We start from the raw sequence: 13,761 nt of genomic DNA, 5'->3' as shown, positions 1-13,761 counted from the left end.
CACCCAGCCCGATAACCCCAAAAAACTAAATAAATGGAAGTAAATAAATAAACAAAGGAAAATATACGCAAGATCAACAAAAGCTTAACATAAACAAAGCAATTTGTGAAGCAAAGAATGCAAATTATACGTGTATGATATCAGATATCGTCAATGCAGGGTTCCCTATGTGTGTAGCTACACATGCACGTTGACATCCACGGGGTGTTTTACCGACACACGTCTCGCCTATGCACGACTTTTCACATAGGGCGGCAAGAGTTGTGCACCCTTGGTCGTGAGAGGCGTGTGAGTTTTGGATTCCCAATCCATGCAACGCGGCTGTTATGTGTCGAAGTATAGGTACGGAAATAATTTCTAATACATGTACAGTACGGCTGCGTGACTTAGCTAGAACTGGAAACATAAAATAGCTGACTGATGCCATGCCATGTGTGTTTTGAAAGCATGGAAACAGCGTGGGCTTGCTGTCACAGCTTTGGAAGTCATTTTATTTCAGCAAACCAGTGAATCCTATAACAGGCGTTCAATACGATGTACCTTTTCCTTATTATCTACTCTGCACAGGCAAAGGGTTGTGCGCCGAGACTTGATGCAAACAACATTGTGATGTGATATATGTACCCTTTAATATACGAAAGTAAGATCGTCAATAACACGTTTGATGGTCGGTGCACACACAGACACTTTTATGTGGCGAATGAAACATACTAAGTACATGCCTTCAGAGTAGATGATGAGTAGTCGGGTGAACTGACAAGTGAAAATGGTCACAAGCATAACTGAAAAGTCCTACGTAGGTAAGTGTGTAAGAACAAATCGTTCACAACTATATCCAGGCATGCAGGAGTGGACCCATTCGAAAAGAAATGTAATGTATCGTCACTTTCCGATGTCAATGAGACACATGTACCTTTGGGTGGAAATTCAACCAAATATGAAAAAGCTAAAAATTAAAAAATAAAAATGGAAATGTCTACTGCACCCGGTGTTCCCAGGCGGTCACCCATCCAAGTACTATCCGGGCCCGACGTTGCTTAACTTCGGTGATCGGACGAGAACCGGTGTTTTCAACGTGGTATGGCCGTAGACAAATGTCAGCGGCAAACTTTACCTACATATACACACAGGGTAATGGGGGAAGGGAAACTGCCATGAAACAGCTTTCTCGCGTTTTCAGTGGGTGTACACAATGATGTGTTTCTTGATTTGGCTATATCTTTACACGAATGAAGTCTGGCACTTGTGATACACGTCAACACTGTTTCTATGCGCATCTGCCACGAGAAAGGACACACTCGTTCGCCCCCACTCGCCTCAAACATTCAGTTTTCGTCCCCAATAAAACCATGCATGTAGTAGCCTATATGTTGTTTTTCGAATAAAATTAACATCAAAACGAGGAAGGCCCATACTGTCGTGATGCCAAGAAAGTCGGGTTAATCGTGGCAGGCAAAAATATTTAATCTGTGACGATCGCGACTGCTGGTATCTGAACCTATGTACTACATTTTACTCTACACATGGGCGTTCGCGACCCACTTGTGTCCCGGATTCGCGTCTTAGCACACTGTTTCCTTGAGACGACGACGACGATATTCAATGTTTAACGGTGGCTTCTGGCGTAACAAACAAGCCCATTTATATTGAAAAGGAGCCCTAGGGAGACCAGAGATTCAGAACCTGAACCTGAAATCTAGACTTGCTAGGTGGGAGCTAATATAATAAATGATAAATGTTAATAACGGATAAACCAATAAATTAAATGTTACCCGGAAAAAACCTTACCCAAAAAATAAAATGCTGGGGCGTTAAACCTAAGTTGAATTTGGAATAAAAACGTTTATAAACATAAATATAGACAAAGAAAAATAAAAAGCCAAGTTAAAAAAGAGAAAGGAGGGATAAATAGGAATAATGATTGTTAATAAGTAAGAGATAGGGTTGAAATAAACGGTAGGTGACATAAAAAGGGGCCTAGGGGTGGGGTTGGGGGTGGGGAGGGGGTGAATACTGAGCATGTATAGCATAGGGGGCAGATATTTGAATGCAGTTAAGCTGCATAAGCTATATAAGGGGCTATATAAAGAGGGAAAAAGAAAAGGGTTAAGCTTGGATGGGGGTGTGACGGGAGCAAGGGTGGCAGTGAGGCAAAGGCCGCGCTGAGAGCGAAGCGGTGGTAGTGAGCTGGCTAGTGAGTGGCCTTGACCTTGGCATTATGGGCTCGTGACGGGTTGTTTACATACGCGAGAGGGGAGAGCGAGCGTGGCGTGTGCAGAGTATGGATAAATGAAATTGAGCGCCGGGTCGAAAGTTGTAGAGAGCAGAATGGATAACTGAGGTTTGAACAGCTGGCCTGAATGTTGCAGTAAGTGGGACGTGAGAGAGATGGTTGTGGTTATTTAGTGAGTTCTAGATTCTTTTTAGAAGGTTTGAGTTTTGTAGAAATAATGTTAGGGTGTTGAAGACACTTATTGGGTTGTGTGGGTTGAGGAGTAGTGGGATGTTGTTGTGATATTTAGAGGGAATGCTGTTTTGTATTTGCTTAATGTTTGTCTTTTGTAGCTGGCAGTGTATGTGATTTATGTCTTCTTGGGTATTACAGTGTGTGCATAGTCCATCTGCATGTCTATTTTGCTTGTAAAGTGTGTGGTTGAGGTTTGTGATGCCTGTGATAAGTCTGTTTATGGCCCTGTCAATATTTTTAATGTTTGAGAATGTAGGGATTTTCCTTAAGGGTGATTTTATTATGGAAGTAACCCATGTTGATTTGTTGTTGTTTATGTTGTGTTGAAAGTCAGTATGAAGAATATTTGATTTAATGAGTTGTTTAGTTTCTGTTTTGGATGTATGAAAGTTTATATTTGGTGATTTGTGTGTTGTTGCTAATTTGGCTGCTGTATCTGCTGTGTCGTTTCCTATTATGTTTGAATGACCTGGTATCTAGGTGAAAGTTATGTTTTTATTTGCTCGTTTAAGTGAATCTGTTTGGATTGTGATATTATGAATGAGATCAGGGCGAGATTTGGAGTACTTGTTATGTATTTGCCTAATGGAGTTTAGTGAGTCGGAGAGAATTAGGAAGTTAGTTTGTGGGAGGGTAGGTATTAGGTGCAGTGCAGTGAGGATAGCTGTTAGTTCTGCTGTATGTATTGAGGTGTGGTTTGTATAGTGCAGGTTGGTTGTAATGGGGGGGGTGTTGTTGGACATGTATGCCTATACCAGTTGTTTTGTTTGGGTTGATTGAGGCGTCTGTATATATATGTGTGTGTGTTGGGTAGTTATTGTTGATATAGTTGTTTGTGATGTTTGTTATGGTGGGTTTGTTGGTGTTTTTTGGTAACTGCTGGAGAATGTTGTCTAGGGTGGTGTCTGTGGTGGGTGGGGGTATGTCGTGAATGTAGCTTGTAATGGGAGGTGTATGTTGTATGTCGTTTAGCTGTTGTGCCTGTAGAAGTTTATGGAGGTAGGTGAGGCATGGAGCTCTTAAGGGATTTAATTTGAATTTCTTAAGTGTTGATTTCTTTATTTTGCTGTATTTATGTGTGACGAGTTTAAATAGTGGGTTATGTTGGGCCCCAGCCCAGTAGGTGAGTGTTGTTTGGTTGATTCTTTGTGTGAATGAAGTGGTGCCTGAGAGTAGAAGTAATGTGTTTAGGGTGGTACCAGTCCTCGTGCCTAGGGCTAATTTTAGGGCTTTATATTGGATGGAGGTTATTTTTTGGAGGTTACAGGAGGAGAGGGAGTGGAGAATCGGGGCGGCGTAGTCCAGTTTAGGCAGTATAAGCGTTTTCTATATGTTGATAAGTGTGTGTTTGTAGGCACCCCAGTTTGTGCCGCTGATGGCTCTCATTAAGTTGAGATCTTTTTGACAGGAATTGACCAGATTGTGAATGTGGGGTGTCCATGTCATATGTTGGTCAAATGTTATTCCTAAGAATTTTGCTTCCTTTTTTAATTCAATTTTTTGGTTATTTAGGTGCAGTTTGGGTGAAAAATTTTGCATTCGTTGTGTTTTGAAGAGTATGCCCACGTTTTTTTAACATTAATGAGGAATTTGAATATGGTTAAGCATTTTTTGGCATTTTGTAGAAACTTGTTTGACAGAAGTGGAGGAAGTCCAGAAAGAAATATCGTCGGCAAATTTGGCTTTTGAAATTTCAGGCCATTTATCTGGGAATATGTCGTTGATCATGAAATTAAAAAGTGTTGGTGATAATATGCTGCCCTGGGGGGTCCCATGTTCTAGGGGATGGGGGTCCGAAAGGGTGTTGTGAGATTTGAGGATTATCTGTCTATTATTAAGGAAAGAGTGGATGAAATTTAGAATTCTGCCGTTAATGGCATATTTTTGGAGTTTTTGTATGAGGCCGTTTTGCCAAACCATATCAAATGCTTTACTAAAGTCAATGAAAATGGCCATAGTGTATTGTTTTTGTTCATGGGCTACCTTGATGTCTTGTTCCAAATGTAAAATATGGTCTAAGGTTTGCCTGTTTGGATGAAGCCGCTCTGGTCCTCCTTAATTAGATTTTTTATATATATATAAGGTGTTTGAGCCTGTTGTTAATAATGCTTTCTAAAGTTTTACATAGATGAGAGGTGAGGGAGATAGGGCGATAAGAATCAGGCTCATTTTTAGGTTTCCCTGGTTTGAGAACTGGCACCACCTTGGCTGTTTTCCATGTGTTTGGGATAGTACCTGAGGTCCAGATAATTTGTTAATTTGTTGAGTATAGTGAATGTAATGGTATCTGGACCCGGGGCTGAGGCTGTCTGTTTGTTTCTGAGTGCAGATTGGAGTTTGTGTATATTTATTATTTTGTTTATAGGTAGATCTGTGTGTGGTGGTTGTGGGGTGTATGGGGGCTGCTTTTTCATGGTGTTTTGAAAAGAAGGTGGGTAGTTGGTGGAGCTACTGACGGCCGAGAGGTGGGCAGCAAATGCATTAGCTCTGTCTTTGTTTGTGGCTAGGTCCGGAAGGTTTGGATAAATAGTTTTTTTGGAAACGCCCTTAATGGCATTAAATTTTTTCCACATAGTTCTAGAGTTTCGATTTGTTAGCTTAAAGGTCACATGCAACCAAAAAATCAAACATAATTAAAACACAATTATCACTTATTCATGACATATAATATATATTGCTGGTTATGAAAAAACATATAAACAAAATTATAAGCGTACAATCGCAAATCAAAAGTGCAATATTGCGTACTTTGGTTTACTTCCCAAGAAACGAAGCAGCCGGGATACCGAACCCAGTCAGAGCGGGTGGGTGTGCACTCAAGTGTAACTGGCTGGTTCATTTGCAGATGCCCTCACGGCTCATTGTGTGTGTATATATAGAGATGTTGGGTTTTGTAAATACATGCTCATTTTTTTGTGTATAACATTTTGCAATCAACAGACATCATAACATGTCATGTGTTCAAGTATCACACCTGCCTGTCTGTGTAATTACATACTGTGACAGAGACCGAACTCGGGCCATAAATCAATGGGTTTTGTTTATGGTGTATAGCCTGATTGGTGTTAAGTTCGAATTGCATGGGGTCAGTGATCGCAGTTGTGTATTTAATATTAACTCTTCAAACTCACTTATACAGTACTCTCCCTAGTGTACTGTGATGTCACTTGCATTGTGACGTCATTACTCAGTTATGACGTCATAGTGACGACGTCATAATCCTAACTGCCAGTTCACCTGATGAAGGGACCTGGAATGGTCTCGAAACGTTGTGAGAGAAATTAAAAAAGAAGTTTTATCCATAAAAATATCTTGGAGTTTATTTACTGTCATATAAAAAGCTCGCGCCTGTGAGATATCAACAAAACATTAGGAAAATAGCTCACACCAAAGCCTTAACCGAGTATTCACCGGACAGCCCGCTTCCAAGTTGCCCGAACCTATTTCACTGCGCACGTGCTTTGAGCGCAGCCCAGCTGTTGAAACCAGTTTTCCCCCGAAAAGTCGGGGGGAAATTAGTGAATCGTTTGAACTCCGATTTCGCGCGTTTTTTTTCATCGCGTTATTTTTCAACTTTATAAGTTGAATTTGCATTTTTTGATGATTTGTTTCGGTAAGTCCATACCTAAAGGTATCAGAATCTGCAAAGTTGTGTTTTACGTTGCATGTGACGTATAGGGTCAAGTATGTGCTGAAACTTGAAACAACTGAAACTTCATCTCAGTTAAGCGGCTCACAGATCGAGTATTGGGGTCGCGCGCTAATCTGAAGTGCGGTAATCCGATGTTTTCATAGCAATTCGCTTTTGCGGCACTTCTAGCACAACTTTGGTTTTCGCTTTACCGGGAATAGCGAATATTGAAATTTCGCTTTCCTGGGCCGACACCGTCACGGGTATGTTTATGTTGGACGTGACAAACCAGAGTTTGATGGCACGAGAAACGACCACCGCCGTACGTTGATAACAAATACGCCACACACTGTAACCATCAGATCCCTTGGTTTACTATACGAAGAAAGAATAGGATTGTGATTACCATAGCGTTGAAGACAAATGCCATTTGTGTCTCATTTACCCAGCTTATGATACTTTAAGACCTTTACATCTACCAAAACACTGACTTGTTTGCCCAGCTTATGATACTTTAAGATCTTTACATCTACCAAACACTGTTTTGTTTGCCCAGCTTATGATACTTTAAGACCTTTACATCTACCAAAACACTGACTTGCAAATTTTAACATCTCTGTTTGCTATCAATTATTTTCCTGTACAAATACATTCTTTATTCTTTATAACTTTGCACAATTTGTAAAACTTGTACATCTTAAAAGAGAAACAATCCTTTATGTTAATCTCAGGAAATACGGAATTTTCAAGAGTCTTACAGTCCTTATGTTTTGACATATTTATTGACACAAACAAATAAGAAATTATGGCAACAATCTTATTACTCTGTTTAACTCATTGTATACGCCAACTCTAAAATTTCGAAGCGATCAGCTGTTTGGCATGGAGATTCCATCTAAGGTCAAGGTCATTTGTACAACTAGTGTAGTGTGTCACGTGACAGATTTGAAGGGGTGTACAGTGAGCCCGGTGGTGTACGCGACGCACAAATGCAGAGAATGGACGCAGATCAGTTACGTGCATCATTCGGTCCATATGATCCACCGTTACTTCCCAGGGTCCTCCCATTGCATGCAAGTCCCCTACAACAACTAATAATAAGTTGTATGTCAGGAAAATAGGAAGCAAAACGTGTTTATCAAAATCATATTTAGGCTCATAGTCTTAATGGGGCGGTGAGGTAGCCTAGTGGTTAAAGCATTCGGCCGTCACGCCCGAAGACCCAGGTTCGATTCCCCACATGGGTACAATGTGTGAAGCCCATTTCTGGTGTCCCCCGCCGTGATATTGCTGGAATATTGCTAAAGGCGACGTAAAGCTAAACTCATTCACTTAATTAGAGAACATCCGGAGAATAACAGTGTATTACTTGTTTGTCTCCCTGTTGATACTGGTGATGAGCGTCAGGTTGGAGGAATCACATCTACACGTAATGGCCATGCTGGCAATACATCGCAAACTATCTCTCCTTACAACGGTCGCAACAACAGCTCTGTTTTATTTGTGTCTGTTTGACTGTTATTTAGATACATGTTTAAACAGTGTGCGAAATTGCCACTCGCCCGCTAGTCCGCGGCTAGTAAAAATCCAATCGGGCCAGTAAATCTCCACAGTCAGCCCGAGTGGCTAGTGAATTTTCATGGGGTCAGTTTGTAAATACATCCCTCCCTCCGACTTGTTAAGTTTTAATACACTTTTAAATCATGGTATATTATGAGTGAGTGAGTGCAGTTTTATGCCGCACTCAGCAATATTCCAACTATATGGCGGCGGTCTATATATAATCGAGTCTGGACCAGACAATCCAGTGATCAACAGCATGAGCATCTATCTGCGCAATTGGGAACCGATAACACCTGTCAACCAAGTCAGCGAGCCTGATCACCCGATCCCGTTAGTCGCCTCTTACGACAAGCATGGGTTACTGAAGATCAATATTCTAACCCGGACCTTCACGGGAATGCAGGATTATGGCCTGACAAAAATGTTCATCATATTAGCAGCTTAATGATGAAACCCCTGTCTACATTCATATTTCAGGCTATTGAATTATTTTGTGGGCTAGTAACTTTCAGGCATAGCTAGCCCGACTGGCTCGCATACTATTTGGAAACTATATTTCGCACACTGTTAACACATGAAGTTTGTCATTTCTGTAAATACCTGTACCACATTATAGTAAACATGCATACATGTAACATTATGGGGACACTGGGCTAATGAAATAACGGGAAAGAAATGGACAAGGGTTCAAATGAACATCTATTTTTAATGAGTACATGGCAGTGTTTAGGTGTTTTTTCCGTCTCTAAGCCTCATAGGTGACCCTGTAGACCATCACGCTGCCCGTGCTGACCGACACAGCCAACCGTCGGCCGTGGACAGTCTTCTGGAAGGAGATCCCCACACCATCCCGGAGACTTGACCCGTCAGGCATCACGTCGCCCATGCTCACATCAAGGCTGTTCACCCATCCGATTCCTTCGTTCTTCAGTCCGCAGAAAAATACATTTCCATTGCCATCGACAGTGACCCCTCTGAGCCGAAGTGTCGTATCAGCCACAGGTATTCTCTTTACTCGTTGGTCTGCATGTATACGGAACAAACAGTTCCGTCCCGTGTCGGACACTACCACCGAGCTGGGGGACTCGGTCGCCATGTTATAAGGGTTCTCAAACCTGTCTTTTAACGATGCAATGCAACAACAATTGTAGCCTAAAATGTCCACGGTATCTGTTGTCCCGGCCAGGATTTGTTTGACCTCAGATAGATGCGCGATGCCGAAATATCTCCTTTTGGTCGTATGCATTACTGTCGAAAACTTCACTATACCTCCCCGTAACTTGACAGTGATCGTGGCGATCTTTCTCAAAGACGGCAGCGTGACAAGGACCGTGTCTTCGTCCTTACGGCAAATTCCTTGTATCCGACCAGCGTCTTTGCCGATTTTATCGAAGTAATGATCCCCTAGAAAAGTTCCTTCTTGGCTGAAAGCTTTCAGACAGCAATTGGCCCAATCCGCGGCCAATATGACACCTGATTTCAGTACCAACACCGACCTGATGTCTGGAGGCACCTCGTCACCCTCATCAACAGCAGAGGAAAACTCTTTTAGGAGGGAAAATCTGGGTATATCAGCGTCACGTGGAACGTTGTCTTCCCCCTCCATTCCGGACACCCTGCAGTAAACAGCCGACACTCCATCGGTGTCAAACACCTCAAGGTCAACGCTCGACCCTTCATCGGGGATGTGGACGATGTTCCTGACGTCATGAGACGCACACGTCACAGAATGCGTGAACTCACAGTCCACACACATGGTCATGTCACAGTCGTGACACCTGCACGTGGCTAGCACGTGTTTCGGTCGCTGTTCGCACACCTGGCAGTGGGATGTGTTTGCTGCTGGTAAGGCAATGTTTGTCGCCATCTGAAACATCAAATCACGAGGTCGCTTACAGTGGTTGAGTGAGTCAGTTTGGTTTTACGCCGCTTTTAGCAATATTCCAGCAATATCACGGCGGGGGGACACCAGAGGTCACTTACATCTACGTCTCAGGCTGCGACATTGTCTTGACAACAGACATGCCTTTAAGAAAGTGCATTACATTTGGGACGGCGCTTTTTGTGGAAACCGCGGTGGCTGAGGGAGTAGATCAATGGCTCTGTAGTGGGGATTTGGCCTTCACTTGACTGTGTGGGTTCGAAAACCGGATGGGACCCCAAAAGCACTAGAATCTACACACTTAACAAGTGTAATCCCAAACATACAACAATCGTTACATTGTCTTGTGAAGATGCAAACCTGGATGGGTGTAGTTTATAAAGACGTTGAATATACTTTATCTAAACACATATCAATATGTATAACACACATATTTAAATACAAAGCAGCCAATGTTGGTCGATTGTTCTTACGTTTTCCTTATTTTTTACAACTTTCGAAATCAGTTCAAATTATCAAATCATAAGCGTTGAAACAAAAATGAACTTTACAAAATCCGACACTCTTGTAGAGTTGCCTTATTTGATGTTCAGATTGTACCCAGATCATGTCGAATTTGAAGTAAAACAAATCGTGCATTACTAATAAAGCCAGAGATTATATCAATGTGAACAATAGTTATTGTTATTTAATCGGCCAAATAACCAGAGTCAAGTGTTGATGATATTTCTTCCACGTAGATTATAATATCATATGCGTAAATGAAATTATATTGTATGGATGAAAGTATCATTGTGGTTATCACCTACGAAGATGTAAGTATCATCTCCGAGAACAATGTATCATCTACATGCCAACAAAAAAAAGAATCAAGAGTACTTCTTCGTGATCAGCTGCGCATGCTCAAGGCCGGAAAGGTCAACCTCGTTTCTACTTTCATTTTGCGGTAAAACCACATCGTATTAAAATGAAAGTAAATATTCTCAAATGGTTTACATTATAGTTGTAAGGAGATTCACGAGTATAATCCAAGAGGGTTGGTCTATATCTCCAAGTAAAAGACTTTCACATACGTTGTATTCACTGTACAAGTCAGTAGCCAAGCTGAGCAAGTCGGTATAACGATATACAACCCGCTGATACAGGTGCCATCTGGACTGGTTAGATGGATGTACAGGCCAGTGGTCATACATAGCAACTTTGTTATTGTAAACGACACGATTTGTATTTAAATACAGGTTGTATTACACGTTAACACTGTCATCATGGGTTTACAACCTTGACGACGACATTAGAACCTATGTTGAAACGTCGCGCATACAGAATAGAGAAGTTGTATATCCACACAAATTGTCCTCATTCCTGATCATTAGTTAATTAGAACGTGTGACAAAGGTGGGTAGACGTCAGACTGGATGCAGCCGATATTTCCCTGGCGCTTGCTGGGAGATATTTAGCTAGTAATCACACAACAGTTCAAGAGACCAACCTTTGAAAATCACAAACAGCGTCCACAAAGTAACAGTGTTAAATCGAATGTCCCTCGAAGATGGCGATAAAACCTCAGTAGGCTTCAAAGGAAGAGCCCAAAATCTAATGCGTGGTCATTTATAGAAGGGGCGTAACTGCTGTTGGAGTAAATGTCAAAGTGAAACGAGTGCCTGCGCAACGTGTGGACGCTGTTGGGATTTCCTAACTTCTATTTCCATCTCCACACAGCAAAGAAAGGCTCGCTGATTGAGCGTGCGGCGTAGGGAGTTTCCTGCAGTACATCTTGATTTGGAATAGTTAGTGAGTGAGTTTAATTTTACGCCGCACTCAGCAATATTCCAGCTATATGGCGGCGGTTTGTAAATAATCCATTCTGGACCAGACATCCCAGTGATCAACAGCGTGAGCATCGATCTGCGCAATTGGGAACCGATGACGTGTCAACCACAGGCCCCCACTGCGGGTCAGAAAATCGATAAACTAGGCCCCGGTTTAGTATCAACACCCCCTACTATATAATACATAAAGGTTCATCACAGAAATACGGTGACATGATCGAAAACCGGATAATTACGCACATGTCAATGAATATATCGTATTTTAAAGGTCTCACAAGTATCAATAGCTTTTGTCCATATCTCCGATGTATGTAGGAGGCATATACATGCGCTTTCCGAGGGGATGCATTTGATGTTTTTTATTAAATCGCCAAAGACCGAGTTGCTGTGCCGGAAGTATACAAAACTAGCTAGTCAGCGCTTGACTTCACTACCTCCGGCGATCTGATTGGCTAACACCTTACACTGAATAAATGTGTTTCTTTAAAAAATATTTGTACTCGTTTTTAAAATTATTCTTACCAAGATAAAACATCAGATAGTGAAATCTTGGATGACAGACGTTTGAGTTTCCCTCTCATTTTCGCACGTGCATTTGTTGTCATTTTATTAACCAATTTGATTGCGCTGACGGCCTAGTTTTGTATACTTCCGGCACAGCAACTCGGTCTTTGGCGATTAAGTTGAGTTTTTCACACAACATTTGATCGTGAAGTGATTATTTGCCAGGTGACTTGAGGTGGTGTAAATATTGCATTTGAAGAAAAGAAATAGGTACTGTGTTCGCCAAAGTATTGCTACTATTCGTATAACATTAGATTATTTACGATACGAAATATTCGGCTGTTATCTGGTCAATGTACTGAGCTTACGAGACCACTTGGAGAACATGCAAAGGGTCGTACATGTTTGACATTTTGACGACGTTGTCACAGAGAACTTACATTTGGGCTGAATCATTTTATGGCACATATAATGTTTACTAGTTTCAAGATCACGCTGTTTTGGTTTTATTCCCTGCGATGTTATTTAAATAAAGAGGTTTATGTCACTTGACACTATGGGATATTTCTGATGAGTGGTGGGTAATTAAAGTGTTCGTCAAGACTCAATTGCCATTGTCTTGAGATCTTGTTTACTAGGGGTCTGCGAGTGAGTGAGTGGGTGCATGGGTGGGTAGGTGAGTGAGGGGGTGAGTGAGTGAGCTGTTTCAGGCGTGTTCGCTTACTGCACTGCCCAGTGTGGATTGGATGCCTACTGAAAGTGTCGTAGCTGGCGTTTGGGCGTTAATAACCCTACAACATATACAGTTACCTACTAATTATGGCCGTTCCACATTGTCAGGGGTCCGTTGCAGGATGCTAAGTCTCGGAGTGAGGGGTCGGGCGACCTTGACTCCTAACTAACAACATTTCATTCATATACTGGCACACATACATTCACAGATAAACGCAACCCCAGGTTCTATACTCAGATAGATTTACTCTGTCTCAGTCCATATCTCTAACTACAACTTCAATACAAGATTAGGCCTCCATGTACCACGCGGGGGAACGGAGTGGCGTTGGTTAGCTTCCAACATATTGAGCACACAACCCGCACACAGAGCTCCTAGTGCCAAACATGTCTTTTTAAATGGTTCGAACCTAGCCTGACTTTGTGGTCACATGCTTCAACTCATCGTTTTGATTTTGACCCTGCACTCACGTCTTTCGTATTAGGATGAATATTGTGTCTAGTGATTGAATGAATATCGGACAGCACCAGAACCAACATATACACTATGTACAAAACAAACTGTATACATACCGGGTTCACTTTAGTAGGGTAACAGACGTTTGGATTCACCTCCACTTAAGGGCATTTAAGCATCATCTGCATTTCTTGAAGAACACACTTTTATACCTCAAAACTGTTGAAAATTGCATGTACACAAAGTCGTGTCAGAATTTTGAATTTGTGGATGCCTTCCGGTTTCAAGAGCCTTCAAAAAGTATTAACACTTTCAGCTCAACTGTTTGGAAACATCATTATTTCATTAGTTCAGAAAAGAACATTTTACTTCCTCAGAAAACACTTTTGTCTCTGTTGGACATGATGAAATAAGAACCAAACAAGTGCCTCTTCGGGCGAAAATCTTGATAAAATACATATTCAAAGAATACAAAGAGGTTTTTTTGTAAAACTTTGGCAACGTTTGTGCATTATGATAAACTAAGCTATTTCTAAAAACAAAGGAATGAAATGACAAATTTACAAAACGTGACTGACTTGTGACTGATAATAAATGCAAATCATCATACATGAAAATATACAGATCTCTAGGACAGTCTCACAGCTGACCACTTGGACACAAACCATTGTCAGACAGAAATACACAGCTGGTGAA

General features: G+C 41.5%; 1 protein-coding gene and 1 non-coding gene across 2 annotated transcripts; both read right to left on the bottom strand.

Moving 5' to 3' along the window:
* Positions 1-973: 973 nt before the first annotated feature.
* LOC124277214 lies at positions 974-1,092 on the bottom strand. The gene has a single exon (XR_006898769.1). It is a non-coding gene; the product is annotated as a 5S ribosomal RNA (ribosomal RNA).
* Positions 1,093-8,347: 7,255 nt separating this feature from the next.
* On the bottom strand, positions 8,348-11,168 carry LOC124277200. The gene is made up of 2 exons (XM_046712869.1): positions 11,033-11,168; positions 8,348-9,528 (listed from the first exon to the last, which is right to left on the bottom strand). The coding sequence occupies exon 2, from the start codon at positions 9,526-9,528 to the stop codon at positions 8,407-8,409; it is 1,122 nt and encodes a 373-aa protein (XP_046568825.1). The 5' UTR covers positions 11,033-11,168; the 3' UTR covers positions 8,348-8,406.
* Positions 11,169-13,761: the final 2,593 nt, after the last annotated feature.

This window comes from Haliotis rubra, unplaced genomic scaffold (assembly GCF_003918875.1).
Source record: "Haliotis rubra isolate DU_JTF1 unplaced genomic scaffold, ASM391887v1 Scf2195, whole genome shotgun sequence".
NCBI lineage: Eukaryota > Metazoa > Mollusca > Gastropoda > Lepetellida > Haliotidae > Haliotis > Haliotis rubra.
Note: the sequence above shows the minus strand (reverse complement) of the source record. Positions and strands in the feature narration are given on the sequence as shown.